The sequence below is a fragment of the Ruditapes philippinarum genome, unplaced genomic scaffold (assembly GCF_026571515.1).
Source record: "Ruditapes philippinarum isolate M1 unplaced genomic scaffold, ASM2657151v2 ctg3755_1_1_1_1, whole genome shotgun sequence".
Lineage (NCBI taxonomy): Eukaryota > Metazoa > Mollusca > Bivalvia > Venerida > Veneridae > Ruditapes > Ruditapes philippinarum.
In genome coordinates, this window is record NW_026852410.1 from 230917 (window position 1) to 257779 (window position 26863).

General features: G+C 29.2%; 1 protein-coding gene across 1 annotated transcript; it reads right to left on the reverse strand.

The window, feature by feature from the left end:
- Positions 1–19393: 19393 nt before the first annotated feature.
- LOC132759518 (uncharacterized) lies at positions 19394–24007 on the reverse strand. The gene is made up of 2 exons (XM_060751309.1): positions 23585–24007; positions 19394–20619 (listed from the first exon to the last, which is right to left on the reverse strand). Exon 2 carries the CDS (start codon positions 20562–20564, stop codon positions 19425–19427), a length of 1140 nt encoding a protein of 379 aa, XP_060607292.1. The 5' UTR covers positions 20565–20619; positions 23585–24007; the 3' UTR covers positions 19394–19424.
- Positions 24008–26863: the final 2856 nt, after the last annotated feature.

The following is a 26863-nucleotide window of genomic DNA, read 5'->3' on the forward strand; positions in this document are numbered from 1 at the left end:
TGGAAAATTAATATGTTTACTGATTTTATATATATACCGAACATTACATGACTGTTGTGAGTTATCACAAAGTATTATAATCCACATAAAATTATTCTTCTGTTATGTATCATCCATTAATAAAACATGATGAATTCAATACAATACTGGTTTTTGACAGTAGACATCAGGTGATATTTCCGATATTATTATGTCTAAAGCAAAGGGCACAAACATTGAATTATATTGTTATAGACAATGCAAAAATGCGTTCCCCAATTGATCGCATTTGCATACAAGATAAAATTATATTTTTGTTTGCCTTCTAAGATTAGTACAATTATAACAGTGATTTTTTTTCAATATATTAAGACTAATTAATATTATTTTTAACCTTCATATTTTGTATTTTGTCGCTTATTCTTTACACAATAAATGTGTCATTTAGAGATGCCTGAATGTTTTGCACATGGGGATTGATGTTCAAACAGTATTAATGCTTCATCTGTCCAGCTGACTCCTTTCATCATTACGTTTGCATGCAGGGCTAACAAACATAGTTCGTTATGTCAGCAAATAAAATGAACGCTATAAAATGTAATATTCTGTCAGTACTTTTCCAATTTTTTGTGAGATCGTTTAGCTGACAGTTTAAAAGTTATTGGACAACAGCGTTAATTTGCCATTTCCTGTCACGGATAGGGTACTTTTAAGTAGAATTCTATCCCAAAGGGTACTTCTGATTCGGTCATTCCGCATGTCATTATTTGTTTTTTCTTAATGGGAAACTGTTTTCGTTTTTAACTGTGAGTGCGATATCAATTGACATTATGACATTATTCTGCTTCAGTTTTCCGAGCAATAATACTAAATATGAAATTGTTTTGAAAAATGCGAAATATCAAACAGAGTTGATCAAGTTAAAGCAAAATCGTGATATTATGTTGAAATGAGTGTATTTATGCTGACTACATAATGCTCCAATCTTAAAAAAGATTGTGAAACGTAAGGAATATTTTGTCTTTAGGAACGTGTCACTATTTATTTTAAATTTAGCTCTTTACAGGCATGTTTAACTGATGACAAAATGATCTGCAATCAATTTTAACAATTTGTTATTATTATTTCCGCATTTTAAGATGCAAAGCCAGAGTGTTTCACCTTCCTGCTTAAAATATTTGTTTCTGCTTTGAACATTTTCAGCAAAAAACGTAACACTGATAACAATTTAAGCCTAGGGCAATAGTTTGTCGAAGCAAAGCACGTATCTAGTCTAACAAAATTAATCATATACTGATTGTATTGAATGATTTTATATTTAATTATAATCTTACTACTTAAATACTTAATGTGAAGACAAAATTTAATGTCACTTCATTATTCTTTTTATATTTCTTTTGTATTTATTTTCAGTGGAGATCTTGAGTAAGTATAATGTCTTTATGTCTTTTGAACAGTTTTTTCAAGCTTTTGAAAGGAAAATGACGTTTTCGTCTTAATCATGTCTTCTCTTGAATATCTGTGATTATTTACTTCTTTTACTAATATTTAGTTTCATAAAACTGTTTGTTTTGGTTTATTAACTTTTAGATCGTATGCGCAACATGAAACACATGGATAAGATTTCATTTAGACTAGTATTTTATTTTGTTCATTATTATGTATACAACTTGACTTAAAAATCTTCAGATATATTCCATGTTGATGTCTACAAAATAAAATTAACAGTATATAGCATAAAGTGTTGCTATACGTGTATCAAGATAAAATTTCATATCTGAGAATTAAAATTCTTAGCTATAAGAACAAAGAAATAAAATTATATAACGGTTTATATTTATAAGCAAGATGAGAAATTATTCTTCATTTCATTGTATTGGAAAGGAAAAGCAACTAAGCTGCTTACTCAAACAAGAGTGTCTATAATGTTTAATCTAGAAATAAAGTGCATAAACATTTTTTATGTGGATGCTGTTCTTAAAACTTGTTGCATTTATCTTTTCCGCGCAAATAATATCATAATATTTGTTTACGATTTTTAAATTCATTCTTCATATAAAATAATAATTATATGTATTTGTTTCTGACAGATCTCCCGCAGTTTTCATTAAAATGTCTCCTCTATGAACACACACTGCAAATGCTCATTGGTCAAAGTTTTTTACAGTCAAAGAGGCTATGCTCTATGAAATCTAGATGGATTTTGTTTTACTAAATTTGTTGTTTTGTTTTAATTAGCAAATAATAAATGAAGAATTTTAGTATGTTCAGCAGGAAGTATAAAATTATCCGTTTCCAGCTATATGTCTGTCGAAAGGTATAGGCCTAATCTCAAACACATTCATCCTTGTAGGTCTGCCCACTTTTCAAAACGCGCTTGACATGTCCTTTGACCATATCTCAACAGTACTTGTGTTTTTCGAAATTCAAAGTTTCTGTGAATTTGTCACTTGCAAAATTTACGATATAGATATCAATTTTGTTTGCATCGCTGTCGAATATTGCAATAATCAAGCTCAAATGCGCAGAAATATTATCTCAAAGCCCTATAGGCCTCAGTAAAAAGCAACACTTAAACTATAAATCATACACTATTTTACTAAACTACACACGACACATAATAAATATCTATTTCATTTTAACATATTAAAAGGAAAGAAAAAGAGATAAAACATGTTGAACTGCATTTATAGACAAAGAGAGTTGTTGTTATTTACTTGACTTCATTTCGTTATTGATGTCATCCTGACGTCATATGCCATATTGTTGAAACCTTTTTTTGTCACATGCATTAACCGTGTTATAATTCACTTGACTGTAGAGAATGATGTGAAACGTGTTTGGATTTTGGTTCAACACTTCATTTTTTCTTTAACCAATGTCTCAAGAAATGGAGGTTTGTTAATAGTGAAATTTACTGCACCTTTTAACATAGTTTTTTATACAAGATATGTTACTCTAATATGTTTGTTGTCATATTGCAAACAACACAACTCCTGTCAAATTGGTTTTAGCAAGTTGTTAAGTAATAATCGTTTAGCAGTTTTAACGTACTGTTAATTTAAAGGACGTTTATTTTAACAGAGCTGTGAGCAACTGGCCCCGGATAATCGAACACCAAAGAAATGATAAATATTATTTTCTTGTTGTTTTACTGGTTATTGTCAGCAGTTAAAGTTATAAGTGAAGGGATAGGTTTCCAGTCAGACATTTTAGTCAGACATACGATGGGATAATAACCTAACTTGAAGTCTTGGGAGGGAAAACGAAAATATCAATGTGTTTAAAATTACTTAAGGAAAGAATTGATTTAGGATTTTTAAGTTGAAACGATTAGGTTAAAAGTGTTGTTTATAATTAAATAGCAACTGAATGTGTAGACTTGCTTTTTCATGGGTTTGGGGCTTTCTGTTTAAGTTTAATCAAAAGGCTTCTAAACGGAAACTATGTTAGGAATGACATATAAAATAAAATTTAAACTTATATGTCTTTTTTAAAGCAAATAGTAAGGTATATAATATTTCAACGCAGTTGCAATGTTAAAATTATGCAGAAACGTCACATGGCGTAGTTAAACCAACGATGATCTGAAAACAGGTACTGTTTATAAGAAACAAAATAAAGCGCAGAGTATGACTGGGGATATGTATTGTAATTACAATACAAATTAAATGAGTTTTTATTGATATTATCTTCTGTAAAGTGTGCTGATTTACCATGGCACGATGTTTAGATGTTTTATTAAACATATTATGTAATTGATCATAATCATATTATTGTAGGTAGTTATCTATCTTACATCATTGCACTTTACTTTATTTCTTTATTTCAGTCTCATCTTTACATACTATATTATACATTTGATTGATCCCACTGACTTAAATATTTGGAATTTAATTGATCACATCTGGAATAACTTTTTTTTTTATTTTATATTTAATAAAATAGTTGATAAAGTATGATGACCGATATAACTAGTATTAATTTGAAATACTGAGAATAATAACTGAAATTATAATCATAAAAGTCTACATCTTTAGCGATCGTCATATTCTTGACGCCATTATATTATAACATTTGACCAATGAGATGTGTTATTTAGATACATCAATAAATCTAAAATAAAGTTTCTTTGAAAAAAAAAAAAGAACTTTTTTATATATTTGTTGTTAATGTGTTTGCATACTACGTTTGTTTAATTATTTCGATTCTATATTTTTAACATATGAAATGCCTGTCTGTCTGCAATCTCTAGAAAACTAAAACATTTCTAAACGGGTAACTTATAGGACTATTAGAATAATAAGAACGTATAAATGGGTAACAAGTGATGGTCGCTCTCTCCTCGTCATCATGATTGTCTCCTTTGTCTAGTAAGTTTTTCTTTTAAATAATGTAACGAGCGCATAATTTTATCATTAATAATTATTATTTCACTAACAAAAATGATAATCCCACTCCGACCGCATCCTCCAGAATTGTCATCGTGTGACCCTTTCCTCATTCCTTCACTGAAATATCATATTGCATGTTATAACTCCAAAAGAAGAACTTGACTTGGGTCGATTATGATTTACTTATTTAAAGGTGTACATAAGGAGGACTATGTTGAAGTATTTAAACTTCGAATAAACGTCTGAGACTTTGTACTTTTTTAGGATAAAATAATTGCGATGGATTAAAATAGAACATTGAACAATAGCTGTACTTTTGTTTAATTAATTGACCATATTGCAGTACATATTGACCTACCCTCGTATACTCATATGAACATTTGTATTTTTTTATATTTAATCAACATACTTTAAATAAACTACTCCAACATAATAATATTACTTAAGGAAGTAGACATTGCCCCATTTAAATTAAAATAACTTATTTCAATATAAATCAGATAATGATGTATCTAATTTACAAATAACAATCATTCGCGTTTTTTTACAAACTATAGCAGGTAATAAACTATACTAAACGCATCTCCTCATATGGACTAACTTTGCGGTTTTTGTATATCACAATCATGTGATACATTGTTGCTAATTAAATGTAGTTATAACAATAACGTTTTTTAACGGAAGATCACCGCCGAGTTTTGGTTTGCTGACAATAATCCCCCGCGGTTTTTCAAGACGTATGATTTATATAAAAAAGAGTTATTTAAAGTAAGGATATAGTTCGGTAACGATTTGATTTACTATCTGTTTGATAATTAACAAAAAACAGCCAGAAGGAAAAAAAGAGAGAAAAATGATTATTTTTATTGCGATCATCTGTTAAATTAAAATAAAATAGTAATTTGATTTAAATTATAGCTGCAATCCTGTATATAAGAATAAGATAATAATAAGATTTAAATAAAAGTAATAAGATTAAAGATTTAAGTAATATTAACAATTTAGTGCGATTACTGACTGATTTTTGCAGTATAATCACCATATTTATTCTGCGTAACTAACGTAGTAAGGGTTATTACTGCATCTCTGTATTTATACGCATTTTGTAATTAACATATATGTGCTACTCTGCATTCTTTGTTTTACTAATTACTAATTTATGAGAGTTTACGACAAAATAAGAGAGAAACCCGAAAAGCATGTAATAAACATGAATAATGTACGTAAACAGAATAAAATGTTCCGGAACAAAATATTATTTTGTTATTTTAAGTAGGCTTTTATCCGTTAAGCAATAAATTTGTGCATGCGCCATTCGCCTTTAAAGCTATAAATTACCATAAATTTTATTTCTTGCAAGCATTTTTGAAACAAAACTTTTTTATATTCAAACAATTATTTGTGGATCTGATATATAGCTGTATACACTTTAAGCGCCAAAATCATAATGTGTGTTACATTTCAATGCTGGGTGTGCGCATTATAGAGAATCCAAAGATACTTATGTAATTGATGTTCAAGACTGCGCGCGCATGGTATCACCATTTTATAATAAGTATTATAAAGTCTGACAATCGAAGATAGTTAGATTTTATGCTGATACACTTATTACCATTCATTACTAACTCCTTTGACAGGTAATGTTACTTATGAATGGTCATCGCAGTGATTACATATATACTTTAAACGCAAAATAAACATATATACCATTCATTTTATCAATAACTGTTTTTGCATATAATTACCTTTTCTTGTCTGGAATAAACAGCAATCTTCTGGTGGAGTATGCAACAGTCATATTGGCAATAAACAACAGTAATATATGTAATATATTACACTGTCATATCTGCCAAAAAACAACAGTTATATACGAAATAGGCAACTATCCCATAGCAATCATATCTGCAATAAACAACAATCATATTTGAAAATAACAGTCGTATATGCAGTGAACAACAGTCATATCTGCAATGAATTGCAGTCATATCTGCAATGCACAAAATTTGCATATGCCATAAAAACAGTCATACTAAAACAGAGAACCAATATTGTTTCGTAAGAATATAAATGAACCTAACTGAATTGTATTTGACAATTATCATAAATATGTGCAATACTTAAATATACAGAAAAAATATAATTATCTTGAAACTATTTTTATCAGTGACCATTAACTTACCATTTTTAGTCATTAGATATTGAAATAAAAAACAACAAAAACAAAACAAAAAAAAACAAAAACAAAAAAAACCAAAAAAAAAACCACATGGCATTGTATTTTAACGTGTCATTATAATGATAATAAAAATAATAATAATAATAATAATAATTATAATAATAATAATAGAATGAATCTAAATGTCTGTGAAATTTTGATCTGAGATCTCGAATATATTTAGGTGATATACTATTCAATGTTTTATATTCTTCAATATCGAATTGAAAAAGGCATCTCTTCTTAAAAGGCAATAGTGTATAAATCTTCAGATGATCAAAAATACCCTTTACAGTGCCAATAATGTTTTATCTAATTTATATCAATTGAATCATTTGAATTATTATTTGTTGATCATTACCCTTGATTTAGCGCATATTCTTTACATTGTTTGCATGATTTAATTAACTTACTTCTTCAAATTGAAATGTGTTAAATTGGGACCTCCGTTTTCTGTTTTGTAATAAAAAAAAACAACAACAAAAAACAACAAACAACAACAACTTATTGATTTATTTTGATGCCCGCTGACCAATAGTTTTATAAAAACAATAAAACGAGATAAGGCAAATTTTGTTATTGTGACCTGTGTGCAAGTTATTTACATAGATACATATATGTATATTCAAAATGGGTGTATCTTTTTAAAATGATATTTTATGTTGCTCAAAAATATTTAACTTCAAGTTTTTGACAAACAACTATGTTTAAGCTTCTTGTTTGTTTATGATTTTACTCTACATTTATTGTTTGTTTTACATATGACTTTTGTAATGGTGTTTTGATCGTTTCTTTTTTCATTTTGGACCGGTACCTATTATATTTTAATAAATGCATTCTTATTCGTTACCTGTTAACTGAAATCATATGTTTTAAAGTTGTACAACATTTTCAATTTTGAATTCGAAAACCTTGTTAATTATTTTATGTAGTGTCAATCGTGCAAGCATGAATTCAAAAATAAAATAAAGCCACCAATACTACAATACATACATGGTCAGCAACAATAATTATCCACTGTTGTTAATTGAAGACATCTCATTACAGTCTTCACTTCTATACAATGTTTATAACATAATGTTTTAGTTAAGGTCAATGACACTTTAGAAAACTTTTCTTGTAAGTAATATAATTTGTCAAAATTTGTTTGCACATTAAAGCTGAGGCGCATAAGATTAAACAAGGAGCAAAACTTGTGAGGAATGAATAACTCCTTGCTTATTAGAACTTGGTGCTATACTATATATTGTGTTCAGAACTTCAGTTGGTTGAAGTACATATAAAGAAATTAAATGCTTCAAATGCTACCGATTTTAGAATTTGCCATCAATGTACTTTAGCGAGCAGTGTTCGTTCCTTGCATCTTTTGATGGTTTCTTAAACAAATTATGAGGATTTTTATTTTCAAAATATCAATATATCAATATATAAGACATAACAACAAAAGACTGACATTATATTGATGCCCAATCCTAATTATGTTTAAATGGTACGCATTACTGTTGTTTTTTTATTATTTGTTTGCATATCATGCCCCGTGTTTTGTATCTTGTATTTAGCATGTGTGTTAGTGCCATGAATTTAACTTAATTCTCTAAGAAAAACAGCATTTTCATTCAATGCATATATGTTTGTCGTCTGTCTCCCTCTTTACCCTTATTTTATAGCCCCTTTCATGTCATTTATCTCATGGTTTATATGTACCTGAAAAGGAAAACGGGATTAAGAAAATATCGTTTACCCTTATCATTTCTCTTAATTTGATTACATTAATATATAAAAAGGACGCGATGGTAGGTGTTGTTATAAATAACTGATGTAATGAATATCATTCTGTGTTACATTAACTTTAAACAAAAAAACAGGAAGTTCTAAGTTCATTATGATAGCAGATATGTGAAAGCAGATATTTTCACAAGTTACGTGTTAAGCGATAAATATAAGGTTATATATTAATAATAAATACTTCGAAACGCAGCAGAGACTTGCATTCCCATATGCTCCTTTTTTATACAAGTGGAAACATTTTTTTGTAATGATGCGTCAAATAATGTATTACTACTGTAACATTACCATTCGGGAAGATAATTTTGATACATTTTATAATTAAAATCATTTGATAAGAAATGTATCGTTTTTGATAGACCCTTAAGTATTTGTTGCATCACAAATTCCAACTAAAATATATTATTAGTCTAAGCATTATGTAAGTTTTAGTGTTTAGAAGAAGAAACAGTATACCAAGTTATCTATAAAGACAATTTTGCAGATGTCATTAATTTTTTGAACATGTGAACATATTGTTATCTATGCTTGACCTTTATGCAATTATAATGTTAACTCAAAACATGGAAATTATAATTATCAAAATACACTTAATATGAAGAAAAAATGCGAAAAATGCTTCAAGAATATCTAGATGTATCAAAATAAAAATAATAACATTTATTTATTCTAATTATATTTAATCACTTCAGCCTTATTATCTATTAAATTGTTTATTTATAATTAATGTATTTATTATATTTATCTAAGCTTTTGCTGATAACAATAGTAACTGTACCAGATACGGTTTCTGTGTTCTTTTCATTTGAAATGAATATACGATATACACACATTGTAATTTGTACAATATACATGTATAGTGTAATTGATAAATTTCATGTTAGACATTGATTAATATAAAACACAAAACAAATGAATTTATCTTTCAAATTAATAAAGAAATATTTCAAATTTATCAAATTAAACATATCTTTACTACCTATAAACTATTCTTCGGATGTTGACCGAATCATTTATGAGTTACGCAAATTGATATTATGCATCTTATATATTTAATGGTAAGTTAAGAATTGAACTTAGCGGGTATGAAAGAAAACCCGAATATCTGTTGAACAAACAACCTAAAATGACTGAAAACATAATGATTACACTAAATCTATACGTTTGCTCTCATCTTTACAAATTTCTAGTCTTAAAAAATATTTAATATAAACACTCTGGTGATTAAAATGAATGTCTTAAAATTGCTGGGGTCTATTAGATACCAAACACATTATTTTTTGTTAAAGTAAATGTGCATTGTCGAAACACGTTGCGAATGGTTAAGCTTCTCATAAACATGTTTAAAGACATTAGTGTACAGCTTTGACTGCATACTTTATTTGACAAAATATAATTTTGTATGACTCTATGGTCCAATTAAGCGAATGAGACACAACTAGATATCATATGACTTTACATCTTTCAAAATTATCATTAAAATGATTGTTAACAAAATGACTGAGTTGTTATATACATTTCGTCTTTTTCCTACAGCATCATTCACACACATGATTCATTTTTTTTTCATTTTCATTTCACTGAATTATTTATGTTTTACAATTTAAATTCTCATCCGCTTGTCTCTTTGTGACAGTAAAGACTGGTGCAATAAGAATACAACAGTATACTGCTAAACATAATATTCAAATTTTGTTTGTCAATGGTTTTACATGCAGGAAAAGAAGTTTTAGAAATCCCAAACGAATAGGAAACAGACCAGATATTAAACACACGGTACTAACTTTTCATATTTATACTAGAATTTTTTGTAATAGATTTCATAATATTTTATCTTTCAGCTTTGTCGTTTTTACACACAACGGGAAAGAGGTAAGAACCTTTAAGAAATGAAATCAAATGTTACATAGAAAAGAAAAACCTTTTTTGATATTAAGGTAAATATCAATTAAAACATAATTATGTAAATAATTAACAAGTATAACCAAATACTTTTGAGCAAGGACTTTCATAATTTATGACTTAAATATACAAGTTCTATTAAAAAAATGAATTTACAAGCAGTGAAAGTATGAAGCGTAAAATTAAACAGTTAAATTTAAAATCTGTATTAAACAATGTCATTTAAACGACGAAAATGTAAAGTATGATTTATCATGTTATTAACATTTAAATTTCTATTTCTTGACGAATTTATAGTTCTCATGTCTTTGCTTTCCTGATTGTACTGGTTATATTCAATATATCGTTACCTTTGTTCCTATGAAATTGAATAGTTCTCATGTCTTTGCTTCCTTATTGAAACATAAACATATTGTTACCTTGCTTCCCATGAAATAAGAATTCTTAATATTTTCCCGTCAACGAATTGTCATTATAAGATTTAAAAAGTAATCGTCGTTATTATTCATGTACATTAAGTTGAAAATCAACCTATAACTTAACAATTTTGCATTATCATTATTTTACGTTGAATTTATAGTTATTGCAGTACATATTAAATATGAAATATCTGAGTCATTTGTCGTTGCTAAAGGGATAACTCATATATTAATATAATTTAATACAAATACTTTAAAGAAATACGCTAATAAAACTAACAAAGTAACGCTGTTCATATAAAAAGTAATACTTATTGTTAATTCGGGTTTCTTTTTAGGACATGCTAATAACATGATTTGATTATTTTGATTCAATTATGATATTAACAACAACATGTTATATACTACAATTAGTTGTTGGTCGAAAAATGGTGAAATGATTGCTTTTAATACCATTTCATTCTTACTATGCAACGACATATTTAAATAAGTAGTGAGAAAAGTGTTTACAAATATATTGATATTTGGCAGCAAAATTTAAATGCATAAACAAGCAATTATAGAAAAACAGGTATATCTATAATAAATGTAAATTAAAATTGTCTCATAAAATTAGTATCCATAAAATAATTTAGACCGACTCACAAGAAGAGAGTTAATTTTGACATATAATTTCAAGTCGATATGGTATATAGGTAGGTCGTTCTAATAATACGAGTATGTGTATTTCATCACAGCTAAATTGATTAAAACGTTAAATGTTTATGAAAGAGTTGTAAAACTTCAGTTATAATAGACAGTTCTATATTTTGTACTGTTTTTAATTTTCTTTGTAATTTGATGATTTACTGATAGAAAACAGTATGTCTCTATCATTGTCTCTACGAAATGTAATATTATCCGGAATATATTTAAATAGGGAAAGACTAAGAAGTCCTATAATCTAAATGTGTATACATAAAATGATTAGTTGGTATTGTCGCAAGCATTATATTACATACTTTAAACAAAGGTATAATAGAAACAGTTCTTAATTGGTGTACCTGTGTTATGATACACTCATTTTAATTTAATATTTATTCTGATTTCTTTTTAATTATCTGTATTTTATTTGCTGTTGTTGCTTTTAAGTTTGGACATTACGATTTAGGCGACTTTGATTACCACTTTGCTCTTGGAATGAAATCACGTGGAGACAGAATTAAACTAACTTCCTTTACCTGAGAAGTAGACATAAAACATTCTAGAGGAACGGTACTCACACTATCCAGAATGTTCGAGCAATCATAATGTGAGCAATAATAAAGGAACAACATAACGAAATAAAACATAGAAAAAGCCAATGTATAAGAATGGAGCAGTTTCTTTTTTGCATGAGTGCAAATTTGCAAAACACTGTTTATGTTATTAATATGTGTATTGCTATCTGTTTATCTTACGCTGAGCGTCGTTAAAATGCCTATTGTTAGTGATATTACTTTATGCGAATAGTTTATTTTATCAATATAATGGTAACAACGTATTTTCCCTGGCATCGACAAGACATCGACATTAAGAATTTTTAAAATGCCAAGGTGTTTAAGTAAAAGTGTTACAATGTATGTAAATGAGTGCGAGACTGTTTGTTGAGAGTCAAAGTTATAGTAATTGTCGCAAAATTATTTGTATTATATTATTTTATCTTATTTAATTTGCAAGTATTTTTCGAGACGTCAATGGAAATTTCAGAAACACTGAATACATTTTGTAAATTATTTTATGGAAAATATAATGTGCCATGAGATGTTGTAAATTACAACTTGTACTTTATGTATCTTCTTATTTTTCGTATGATTTTTTGAGTATTCACATAAAGAAGTTATGTGCTATTCTGTTGCTTTGATATTTTTTTATTGCGACTCAAGTTTGCTTATTTGTATCATGTCTTCAAGTTAATTTATCTTTATTAAAATTTAACACTGTATAAAGGTCATCACCAAAGAAAACAACGTTGTTTTCTTCTAGCATGTTCTCAAGTGCATAAAAATTCACGGGTATTGCTCTTTTGTCGTTAAACTATCATTTTTGTCCAGCTTTCTTTAAGTTCAAATAACAGTACGTTCTATATATTCTCAATCCAAAAGTTCAATGTGTCGTGTTTTAAGTTTCCCTACTCCCTTACTACTTCTTGTACACTATCCACTGTAAAAATATGTTTCCCAGTCCTAATTCAACATATCTAAGTATTTGTATTTTAAACAATGTATTTATTTTAGAATTATACATGTCGGTTTTTCTTAAATTCACGATATTCTAAAACTTTATGTTGCTTTACAATAGACGATAACACTTTTACATTAAATGTGAATAAATTGATATACATTTGATTTTAAAGAAGACACATACTTTATGTTTGCTTAAGAAGTTGCTTTATGATACCATCTTATACGAATGATTTTTGTCATGGTTTGACTTTTATCATACTTTTATTATTCATCGTTTAAGATACACTTTATGCTTCTTATATTAAAACATTTTTTTTTCTAAATATCGGTGCGCTTTGATCTTACTGATATGAATTTTCAAAAACACTAAGATTATTTTGTACTGAGATATGGCATCACTATGTATGAAAACAGAGTATGGTTTGCTATTTTGTTACAATAATATAATTCCTTAAATATAGTTAAAGGGACTGCTTAAATAACCCCGGAAAACAAAAAAGGTGAACCTAGGTCCTTAAAGGAACATAACTGACATATATTAAAGTGCCCAACATTCATACCTTAATTAACTATTTAAAGTCCCTACGGGTGTGATAAAACATTATGTCCCCGTTTGCGGTCATAAAACGTTTAATAATACCAAAAACGTTATTTCATATGTGCATAAATGTTATCGACAAAGCGTCATGCAGCATTGTACTTTTTCATAATAACACATAACCTTGCCTGTAAGCATCGGGTATTAAATATCTTGTTCATAGTTCTTTGAATCAAATGATTGATTCAAAGTTTTTTTTATGATAAAATATAATGTATTCTACTACAAATGGTTATCATGATTCTAGTGTATGCCTTATGTATAGACTGACATGATGAGTTAGTTATATTTTATGGAATAATTATATAATTTTATGTTGTCAATTAAAATTAATAATTTCTATTTTCAGGTTTCTTATGAATTTTCAGTACAATAAAGATTACTCTGTATTATTTGTTTCCAAGTGTTGTTTTTATTGTTGGCAAATGAAAAATATAAATAACATTTAAATATTGAAATTGCAATACACTAAAATATGAGGTACCCATATATCATACAAGTAGTTGTATATATATAGATGTCTGGGCATTTGTCATGAAGAAAATGAATTTGCAAACAATCACGCAAGTTATTTAGTACTTGTCCCTTAAGGCTCACTGAAACCAAAAAGCAAGATAATAAATTCTCTTATAAAAAATAATATCGTGATTGCTTTTTTAATGTAAAAAAGGAAAACACGTCGAACTTTTATGACGTATGTTTACCTTCATGTTTGGAGCGTTCGTGGTCGAGTGGTTAAGGTCGTTGACTTCAAACCACTTGCCGATCACCGCAGTGGGTTCGGAACTCGACTGGGACTTTGGATTTTTTCACGTGATGAAACTATCCATATAGCTTTCGAAACATCGGTTGGTGGTTCTACTCAGGTGCCCGTTCGTGCCTGAAATATTTCACGGAAGGGCACCTGAGGTCTTCCTCCACCAGTAAAGCTGGAACGTTGCCATATGACCTATACTGAGTTGGTGCGACGTAAAATCCAATCAAACAAACACCCCTTTATCTTATTTATAAAAACCAAATCGATTAAATAAAAATGACCTTTCAACAAATGTCATACAAAAATATGTATATAAGAAAAGTGTGTTGAAAAATGTTGTCAAATAGATATTTTTAATAAATTCAATGATTCAATACTTATAAATATTTGCTTAGAGTCTTTTTGGTAATTTATTTTAAGCATGAGTTATATTATATAAATTAATAACATTTTTTTGTATTATTATAGATTTGAATTGATAATCACTAACCTGAATACAAATAATAATCATAAGAATGAAATATCCTGCAAAAGATTATCAGTTCAAAACATGTTCATATAAATCCAGAATCAAAATACCTTAACATAAGGAGGCCAAAAAATAGAGTCTTCAGATTATTGTTGTAAGACAACTAACATATCTAAAATATAGAAAACGAGATTGTAATAGGTAAAATAAAGTGCTGTATACCTTACCAAATAAGGTAAGAAGGCCAATTGTTAACGATTTATAACTGAATAACGTAGATAATTTGTGTAAATTGTAAGATGTAATGTTAGATAGTAAGTATGCAATTAAGGGCAATAAATAACTTAGATAAATATTCCTGTTTGAAAGAAGAGTTATGCTTACATTTTACATAAGACATTGTTACTATTTTTTTATTCAAAAAATAGACATTTACAATTTATATGTACCAATGAGCTATATTTGTGTTTAACACAGATTGTGATTTTATCAACACTTTAATAACTGTTTAAAGCATGTGCGTCTGTTATATCAAAATTATAAAAGTACAAGTAACAAATATAGCATTGTGAAAAAACTTACTTGTTCGATTTATTGACTTTAAATTCGGATTTGTAGAGAATATGATTATTTAAATTGTGCATGACTTGGTTTCCTATCGCAAACGTACTTACATTTCAAATTAATATGACTTGGTTTAAAATGGCCAAAACTATCATCATTATATAGAGTCTTACAGTCAGACATAAGTCATAAAATATTGCAAATGGCTATAAAAAGCAAGGAAGAAATATTCAAACAGCAAAAAAATACTAGACAAAAAGGTACAAAATGGGGGACGTAACACAGGTCATGCAATGAAATTTGTTAATTTGAAATAGGCCAACGGGTATTAAGTAACAGCATTAGAAGTATGAGAATCTTTATGGAAATACCAATCAAACATGTTTATCGTATAATACATATCAAGTGTATCTATATGGATGAGAATATAATTTAGGTGGTTACAATATGAATATATAATGCCATTAAAAATCGCAGTTTTTTAAGGAAAGACAAATTTTACTTGATTTATAACCGGAAGCGCAGCTTCCAATACATAATTTATTCATTCTTTCATTCAAATTTGACATATTCGGTAAGAATTACATCGATTTTAATAAATTTCTGTGACAAAAAATATTTTTCGCAAAGATAAGCATAGTATAGCTAGTTATAAGAACAACATATTAAACATATCAAATTGTGATTTTACTATCTTGAAAATAAATCTTAGTAAAATTGCGTACCTGAACAAATTCACTTCACACAGAAGTACGAAATATTTGACTTTGGACGGTATAATTATGTTATGCACGAATTTTATTTGAGTATTATCGTTTTCGTCACTCGGTAATTACTCAGCTCAGCTGAACAACCTTGAATGCGCCTGGGGATTTCTGTATTGAGTGCGTATGTGACTTTGATCCACTCATTATGGTTGCGAAAAGTCATTACAATAGAAAATGCATAAATGCCAGCTAGGCAAATTTATAGGCTGAAAAAGAAAAACTAATCAAACGAACATACATCAAATTGTTTTGCTGAACATTTGGGCTTTAGTATCCATGAAGAACAAACGCATTTCAATAAGCACACCCTACCAGGTTTTCATATTGTATAATGAAAATGCTTAACATAGTATTAAAAGACAATCACTTTCATGGTAAATCGTAAATTCAATTGTACGGTGTTCCGTTTAGACAATCGTGATTTTTTACTTCTTCTTACCCGCGATGTACGATGGTAAAAACGCGATGGCAACCGATGTTGGAATATCCTCTACATCACTAAAGGTATGTGTTATCCAAATTTAACGGCAAATTTACTAATTTTAAAAAAAAATCGTTCTTCTATAATAGATTAACTGAACGGTGCCACGGAAAATTGTATTATTTTGTTATGAATAACCATAACTATGATACTTAAGTAGAAATGTTTTGCACTAAAACTTCAAATAATGAGTCAAAGTAATTTTGCGGGAAATGCGGGATTATACATAACACTTCCTTTATAGTCCAATAAGTTTTGATAATCAGAATGCCATACCATTGATCAGAACTGTCGCATTTTGTTCCAGTTATTCTTCCATTTTCAAAAGCCAGACTTTCATTTTTTTTCAGTTTAGTGATGAGATTTTGTGATAAAGGTGTGATGAACATATTTCAAATGTGAAAATGTTAGAGTAATATAGTTTCCCGATAGGCTATTATACTTTAAATATCTATAACGATAGTTTTGCTATTTTATAAAATTTCATTGTCATCTATTTGACACGTGGTGTTTAAGGTATTATCCACCTTATGCATTACCTCCACTTTGAAGAGTATTCAAAAACGCTAGAACTACTGTCAACTGCATTGTAACTGAGGGGCACGGGTTCAAGCCCCAGAAGGGGCAACATTTTTTCATTTTTGTTTTCTTTAAGCATTATTTGTGTCTCTCATATCACTCTTGAGAGAAAGAAAGTGATTCATTTTAATTATGAAATTATTATTGGTATTTATTGGCTAAATTGTATAAAATTTTTATCAAATCTGGTATCTTTTATTTTCATAGTCTAAAAAAACAAAAACTAGACGGTTAAAGTATTTTATATTTCACAAGCGCAACCAATATACTAATAAGAAAATTTAATGCAAACTTTCAAAACAGCCCCTTATTTAAGTAAATTTTAGGGATATTTTGAATAAGGCCCAACAAGTAGAACAATGATCAAACAAGTACTTAAAATGGGTGGGTAACATTTATATACATATTTCAAACATTTTAAGTACTAAAAACAATTATTTTGCTTGGTCATTTGTTAGCTGAATGCTATTATTTGTTTCTCAAAAATGTTCTATAGCAAAACATTTGTTCATAATGATTATAAAATAGAATATTTAGAGTGTCTCATTTCTGAAAAAGAGCTCTTCTATTAGCCAAGTTGTACTTCAGAAAACTCTCCATAACTCGTAAACCATACGGTAAACTGTTTATTTTTTTCATTCTCGTGTCTTTTAAGGTATTTAACTGACCTATTTGTCAATTTTGTAGTTCCTTATAGTGCCCATTAGGGGGCTCATACCTTAACTTCCTCTATGTTTATTTTGATATTGTATATATCACATACGTCAAACGTGAAACAGCTATTGATATGTAACTTTAACAATGTAAATTGGTTCTTAAATTTTTCACTTCTTATACAATTTTAGCGACCGTCGCATAGAATAGCTTTAAGATGTTAAATATCGTCAATAACAAAACTGGCACATGTTTTGCCTTACATTTGGACACTTTTTGTTCAACTGGCAATTAAATTATTGAACAAGCACATTGTTTTTATTAAGGTTTTTGTCGTTCATATATTACTTCTTCCATGATCGGCGAAGTAGAGCTCTGTTAAATGTCTGTATCACATCTTGACTCTTCTGTTAATTTAACTGATGTTTCAGTAGCAGTTTGGTAGTAAATAGGAGGAACATTAGCTTGCTCGCGAGTTGGTGAACACTGTTTTGGAGGGGTGACATGTATTTCAATTTGCTTCTTCTTCTCTTTTCGCCATTCAGCTTCCTATAATATCAATACCATTAAACCAATTCTTTATCATTCTACCGGTTAAACATGTATTATATCATTTGTTGTAGTATCATACAGATAAATAACAAATATTGTTTTACGCATTTTATCAGTGAGTTTTAAGCAATTATAGAAAATAGTTACAACATCTGCCAGACGTATTGGTCCATTTTATTGTAAACATATGCACCGGTCGATATTCAAATAAGCCAAATACGATCCAATGGAAACAACGTATAATGACCACCATTTCTAAAATTACTAAAATAAATCCTTTTCCATGGTCTCTTAAAGTAATTCCGTAGATGTTGTTTGATGTCGTTGTTTAAATAACGTATATTACGTCAAGAATGGTCATTCAAGCGAATCGTGTAAGCTCCAAAAGATATGTAATATGACACATTTGATATATTATTTTAATGATATGCGTGGAATAATCTGGAATGTTGCACTTACTACATTAATTTACATTTTGTTAAGAAAGAAATTATTCTTTTCGAATAAATGTTACTATAATTTGCAAAAATTACATTACATTTACATTCTTTAGAATGAAACTTTATTGAAACTCTTTAAGTACGGATGGAAAGATGAACATACATATGTAAGTATTAACAAAGCCAATTCAGGGCCATCTAAAGCCCTTTCCATAGCACTTTCCGCTTCGTTTTTCTCAAAACCCATATTAGTAAACTTCGAAACCTCCCTTTGAATGTTTTCGTAAAACCGATCTTCCGATTCTTTATATCGTTGCCGCCTATCATTGTGTTCTTTATATGAAATTGATTTTATTACAAATATATATTATATTTATTTAGTGATGTGATTTAAGTAAAAATCAATATAGATCTTAAGTTGCGTATAGGCTGTAAACATATATTTAAATTGATAGTTAGCAGAATTTATTACTTATACGATATTAACTTCTTACATTGAACAGATATACGATAAACATTGTACATGCAGTAAGTATGCAGCTTATAGATACAGTTTCGAATATCAGTTTATGAAATCAATATAAACAATGATTTACAAACTAGTACCTTTATCTCTTTTCTCTTTCTCATTCAACACATAATATTCAATTAATTCAAACAAGGCATCAACTGTTTTGATACCTTGAGGCAATGTGCACATGTTCTTCATGTCTGTTCTTCATGTCTGTTAGCATACTCGTTCTGTAATCCTGGATCTGGGGGTGCTTGCGTCCTGAATCGAGGTGAATATGTTTGTCTACAATACTAATAACATATCCTTGTTGAGCACATGTCATTAGATCATCTATGACTGACTCAAAACAGTGTCTCATTGATATCTTGTCAGCTATACAATAGACATCATGATGTACACATACCGTTTTAAGCATATATGAAGTAAATGGAATAAAAAAAGCATATGCTTTGTCCGTGTATAATTTTGTTACATATTTCAAAAATATATAGATAGTTTTGTGTTCAGGTTTCATCACGCTTTTCATGTATTCAACCTCAGCTTCGGTGACTGTTATTTTAAAATCTGATTCGTGTTGTGTTCCAATCAGGAGTAGGGATTTACGACTAAGAACAAGTTCTGCAAAAACTGGACCTGCACAGTCTTTAACATTAAAGCAGTCCTCAGGTTTAAAATATCTAATAGCTGGGGACAAATCAGTTGTTAATTGTCTGCCCTTGTATTTAAAATAAATAAGAACATTAGGTACGGTGTAATCAGCTCCCTCAAGCAAAAGGGATATTTTGTTTACGGCTGGTAAATTGATTGTACCTGTCCAATGTGTTGGTGAACCTGTTCCTGGTCCCCATCTTAATTCATTTTTCTTTGCATACTTTCTGAAACCTTCAATAAAAACATGACCAAATCGATGTTCGCCCAGGCCTGGAAAGTTTATAGGCTGAAAACACTGAAGGCGGCCACTTTTACAGAGGTCACTACATCTAGACTTAAGATCATCGTCTTTCACTTTGACCTTTACTAATCCTTCATAGAAGTTTGATTCGTCCCTATCTATGTTCAGCAAACCTGGTTTGGAGAACTCATCAATAACAGCTAAGTAATCAAATTCATTTGGTTCAAGTATCTTTGTTCCCTCAGCATAACTGCCAACTCCAATTAACTCTTTCACTTTAAACAGAGGATTAATTTCTTCAACTTCATCAAGCCACTTTTTTATATAGAAATGTATTGCACTACGAATATGCTCCGCTTCTTCAGATATAGTTTTCTGATTGCACCGATGCAACAACATCGTTCATCAACTGCCCATAAACATCATCATGTTTATCTTGATCTCCATACATTTTCTAAAAGATAAGATAGTTAAAATAAACCATGCTTTGTAAGTTACATTTTTTTATATTCAAAATATGTTTTACATTAACAATTGTGCCATTTTGGATGCAAATAAGTGATTTTTCTACATGTTTTACATTTTCTTCCTTTTCTGACAATATGAAACCAAAACTATTGCAGAGCAACGTTCAAAGAAGACAACACTCGATAATGTCAAGCCATATACATTCACCACACACGTAATCCAAGTTGGGCATCGAACAAAAAGCAGAATGAAAATGAAACATGACACTAAAGGTTAATCAAATAAGTGATAGTATTAATAAAAAGGGCTTTCCTATACACAAGGAAAGAGGCTTCCGGGACACGGCCAATTTTCACTTTATATTTGTTGTAGAATTCTACAAATTGATGCTACATGCAAAATATCTAACTTTTGTGCTAACAATTTTACATATATTATCAAGGGCTTGAAATAAAAGCAGTGTATTACGGAGTGTTTTTATAAAGGTAAAGTGTCTACATAGCTAAATATCTTAACTCCACGTAGGGCACAGAATCAAGACTGAACAAAAATTTTTTTATACAAAACTTCTAATATTGAAGTGACCCGCAGTGCAGGAAGGACTAAATGATTTGATTACCAGTTTTTATACGAGGCCAGCAAATTCCCATTGCTTCATCAGCGTACCTTTCTTAAAGTCTAGGCTTGGTAAGTGTTTTACCAAAATAATGATCTTAGCTACAGAAAGTATTTTGACTTAGTGACGCCCCGGGCAAGGCCCAATATTCGACCAAAGGGGCATTATTAATAATCAGTGTGAATGTGTGTGATCCACAATAGTGTTTTATTTGCCATCTCTGCTCTTGCTATAGTATTTCGCACAATAAGTCTCGGATATGTTTTCCCAATATGTCTCTATTAATCAAGTGACCCCTTGGACAGGACTAAAATTGAACCAAGGGACATGATTCCTATCAGATTTATAAAGGACAATAAGGCAATGCTGCATGCTACAGATCTAAGCTGTAGGCACTGTAGTTTTACACAATGAATCTTAAATGTATTTTCCTATGTTTGACTATATAAATCAAGAAAACCCCGGAGTAGGGCAATTTTGATCTCAGGAAGAACAAACATGCACATTCTATACATCGTCTCATTATAAGTAATATTTCTGCCAAAAGTTTTATTTTTAATCGATTGATAAGAAAAGATCGGACACAACATTTTGAATTTGATTCAAAATGACAAATTGTGACCTTGACGAAGGTTAACCCTGCACTTCTGTCAATTTTTCTTCAATTGGTTAAAAAGATACATACCAGACACGAAACCTGATATCAAACGGTCGGACGAACGACCAGTGTATAAGATTTTACGCCGAATTTTTTTTCTGGCGTATAGAAAGGAACTCTTAAATACCCTTATAAAATACTAAATGCTTTAAAGAACGCGGAAGGACAAGAAAGTTATCCACAATTGTTCGTCGAAGCAAGGCTAGAACGATTCGGCTTCGAGGGCTTAGACAATGTCCATTTTCTTAGCCCAAAAGAAATAATACAAAGCATTATCTTAAAGGCTGAGCACTAAGAATGACATTTGCTTCAAAATAGTTAGATTTTAACATCTTTTACGTAAATAGAAAAGAAACGGAATGCCTAAAGGACGTACAAAAAGAAAAAAATGAAAAATTGATTTATAATTTCAGTAGATACTATTAAGCTCTAACACCAGATGTCGGAACACACCAAAACATCTAACTCGAGGGTAATTGTTCATGCAGGGTTTCCATTACATCATTATCCGAAAGCTAAATTTTCCTATCTGTTACGACAGCTGGTGGTTGATTCATTTTATTACCGTTTATATTTCATTATACTTTTCAAATAGAAAAAATGTCGATATCGTAATATGGATTCGATATCAATAAGCACCACAATATCGAAATGTGGATTCGATATCAATAAGCACCGCAATATTGAAATGTGGATACAACATCGAACGGCATCTCGGTATCATAATGTGAGTTTGATATTCAAATGTATATTTGACCTACGATCCTACATATATATTGATCACAACTCCACAAAAATCAAGTTTACTCTTACATTTACCTAGTCAGAAATGAGTTTCTACGTTGATTTTTAAATTAGGAAATTTATAGGAAACAGTGATTTGCTCTCTATGATGTTGGATTTGTAATGACGAGTAGAAACCTGAAACAAAATGATAATACAAAAGAAAAATTGAATGTTTGACATCACCATTTTTGTAAGAGAACAAAATATCTTGAACATTACTTATTAAACTAATTACCTTAAAAATACTCGGACGAGGTAAAACTTTAAAATTTGTAAAGAAGGTAATTGACTTTATTTCGTTATATATTTTATTCAAAGCTATACATTATACTTAATGTATTATCTGAGATAAAAGAAATGATAATGACCTTGTAACAAACACTATCTATCTAAGATGCATTTGTATTAATATAGGTGTACTATGTTGTATATAACTGATTAAATAACGATTATTTTAGGTTTTAGTAATTAAAAGGTGATTTCTTAAGAATTCATATAATGAATACAAACATTTTAGATACACTTACTTTTGATTTACGTTAATAAACTCTTAATATTGTTATAACTTTAATATATAAACAAACAAAATGTACCATGTGTATTATACCAGTTTATTTCCATACTTCAGATTTGAAGGCATTAGATCATTGAATATAACAAAAAGAATAGTTCATTGTCAGTATGAAACATTATATAGATCCCCCTTGTAACATGAATTCCCATTTCTCATTTATTTATAATGATGAAAGTTATTGGATATTTAAACGTTAAAATACAATGCTAGTTTAAGTATCGGTGTGTTTAACTTACAAAATTAACATTAAACCTTTTGTTTCAATAGAACTTGTCACATTAAACTAACCTATAGTAAACGGTTGAAAAAGTACATACCTGTACAAACTTGTAAGACACGGAAGTAATAAGTTTTCGACTTAAGGACTGTCTAAAGTGTGTACGAATATTATTCGAATAGTATCGTTATCGCCATTATACTAAGTCACCTGAACCATATAATATAATTCACCTTTTGTTTGACTTTGACGCAGAGATAGATAATACAATTTTAAATAGCTATTGATAATGATACGATTATTAAAATAACATCTTTTGTGAAAATAAGTTGAGACAACTTGTCTTTCAGTGCTCTTTTACATAAACCAGAACGAAAAATATAAACTTGCGCGGAAAATGTTAAAAAAACTTTGCTTGATCTCAATTGAAAATGAGATTATCATGCTACTCTTTAGTTATCCGCTCCTGAAAGTGATTGCTTTTCTTAAACTGTGGATATCAACGCCTTATTGAAAATAAAATGGTTCATGTGAGTTTGCTTTTGCTTATGCGAAATTGATAAAAAAATATATTTTTTTTAATTATTGCAGTAAATTTCTTTTCTGAATGACTGAACATAATTGTTGGATCTTTTAGTACTTTTGAATTTTTTTCTTTCAAATCTTAGGAAACATATTTTTTTCACATGTTTTCGCCAATATGAAACACATTTTTAGTTTTCTTGTTCATAATTCGTAAACAAAGAATCCATGCTATTTATAATTTGGTTGTTACTTTATGATTTGTAAGTCAATGTTCTTATGCAAACTATCTTAGTTTCTAAGTCAAATTTTGGGAAACAAAGTTTTAATTACGCTGAATCAAGCTATTCAATCATACATATAGCAAATGTTTTTGCTGAACCTTGTGCTTTACAATCCGACAAAACAAAGAGGTTTTCTATAAATATATTCCATCAGGTTATAATATTGTAAAATGAAGTATTTTAAGACAATTGTTTTCACACTAAGGGAACTGATTTGCCTAGTTTGGCGATTCTTTATATGTTGTGAAGTTAGGAAATATACCAATTTTACATATTCAGTACAGTTTTTACTATGTCCTTGGTACTTTTCAAAGGTGAATAACGGCGGGGTGGTTAAAAATATTTTATTACAGATTTGTCTCCCTTTCATTGTGTATATGTTATTCGAAATGGAAAGTCCTAGCCATAACATTAATTCCTAGATTGCCTTCACATACAATGAAACAATTAATTGCTTTTCGTGAGCTAATAGTAAGAAAGTATATCTGAACAGATGAAGTAAGAAAAATCCAATACTTACTTATTGATGTATAAGTATAAATTAAACGGGTGGTATAAGAGGTGGTGTATGAGTTTAAAGAATTAAAATAAAGAGATTTTGTTTCCGATTTGGCAACCGATGTTTGAATATCCTCCAAATCACAAAAGGTATGTTATAAGCCAATTAAACTGAAAATTTACTAATTAAAAAGAATCATTTGTCTGTTACAGATTAACTGAATTGTATTTTGTGTGCTGAATGAACAAGATAGATCTATGATTCTTTAGTAGAAATGTTCTGCACTTAAGATTTAATGCATATGTCAAAGAAATTTTGCAGGAAAAGCAAGGCTTATACATAACACTTTTTCATGTAAAAACATATCCTATTAGTTTTAGCTAGCATAACTTATCTAAAAGACTCAATACAAAAACTTGTAAACAAAGACTTGACATCACATTTTTTGTCTTTAAGGTTTATAGCCCAATTGATTTTGGTAACCATGATGTCTTCTTTTTTAAATATTGCATTGATCAGAACTGTTGCATTTTGTTCCACTAATTTCTCCATTTTCAAAAGCCAGACTTTCATTTTTGTTCATTAAAGTAATGATATTTTTTGGAATAAAATAACATTGAATATTGTATTTAACAAAATCTTTCTTTCAAATATGTAAATGTTAGAATAACATTGTTTCCCTATGGACTCTTTTATATCATAGATATTATTAACTACAGTTTTACTTTTTTATAAACTGAGTTTTTCTAGTCAATTACATGACCCGTGGTGTTTAACTTGCTCAATGTTTAGTTTTAGAAATTGAATATTTCACATACGGCAGACGTCAAACAGCGACTGATATGTAACTTTATCAATGTAAATAGGTACTTTAATTTTTTTGCTTGTAATGCAATGTTAGCGAACGTCGCATAAGATAACATTTAGATGTTTAATATCGTCAGTAACAAAACTGACACATGTTTTGCCTTACGTTTGGACACTTTATGTTCTACTGGCAATTAAATTATTGAATAAGCACATTGTTCAAGGTTTGTGTCATTCATATATCACTTCTTCCATGATTTGTGTAGTAGAGCTCTAATGAATGTAATGTATCACATGTTGACTGTTCTGTTAAATTGACTGATATGTTATTTGCAGTTTGGCAGTAAACAGAAAGAACACTAGCTTGCGCCTGAGTTGGTGCACACTGTTTTGGAGGGTTTTCATCTGATTCAATTCGCTTCTTTTTCTCTTTTTGCCTTTCAGCTTCCTATCATACCAATAACATTAAAACCATTCTTTATCTTTCTACCGGTTATACATGTATAATATCAAATTTAAATCTCGGTATCATACCGTATCATAACAATAACAATTGTTTTACGCATTTTGTCAGTGAGTTTATAGATATTATAGAAAATATACATGTTTTTTTTAGCATCGTACATTATCAGTAGTTTTACAATTTGTTTATTATTCGTAGATTAAAATCGGAAAAATTATATAAATTTGAAGAAAAATGTTGTAATATATATGTCTGTCTTTCAAATTCATACAGTGATATTTATAATTCTTACGCGTACAACAATTAATTAATTTTTTGGCCGAATGTGTTTGTCTTTGAGCTTAAAATATTTTATTTAGAGTTTCTACCTCTTTGAAAATGATTATACTGAGCAAAATCAGTGCAAAAGTCAATCATTTTAATACTCGTCTGTGAAATAAACGTATCATTTTCACCTTTAGATGAAAAACAACAACAAAATTTGGGAAACTGAAAATATCAGATACAGACGAATATTATTTCCCAAAAATATTTTATGATGGACAGAGGTACGGTAACAGTTACAGGTGATTTTATTTGAAGAAGCGAAAGCGTGGTTGCGCGGCGGGCATGTGAGATTCAGAAAAGTAAAATCGAAAATATGAAGGGAAACATATGCGCGCTAACTAAGGAAATGAACCGAGGGTGAAGTAGAGATCAATTCTGCAGAAAAATCTCAGTTATTGTTGACATGTAAAACAGAAAAGTTTATTTTCAAGAGTGGTTACAAATTCTTATCGAACCAGCAAAACCCCTCATTGGCAT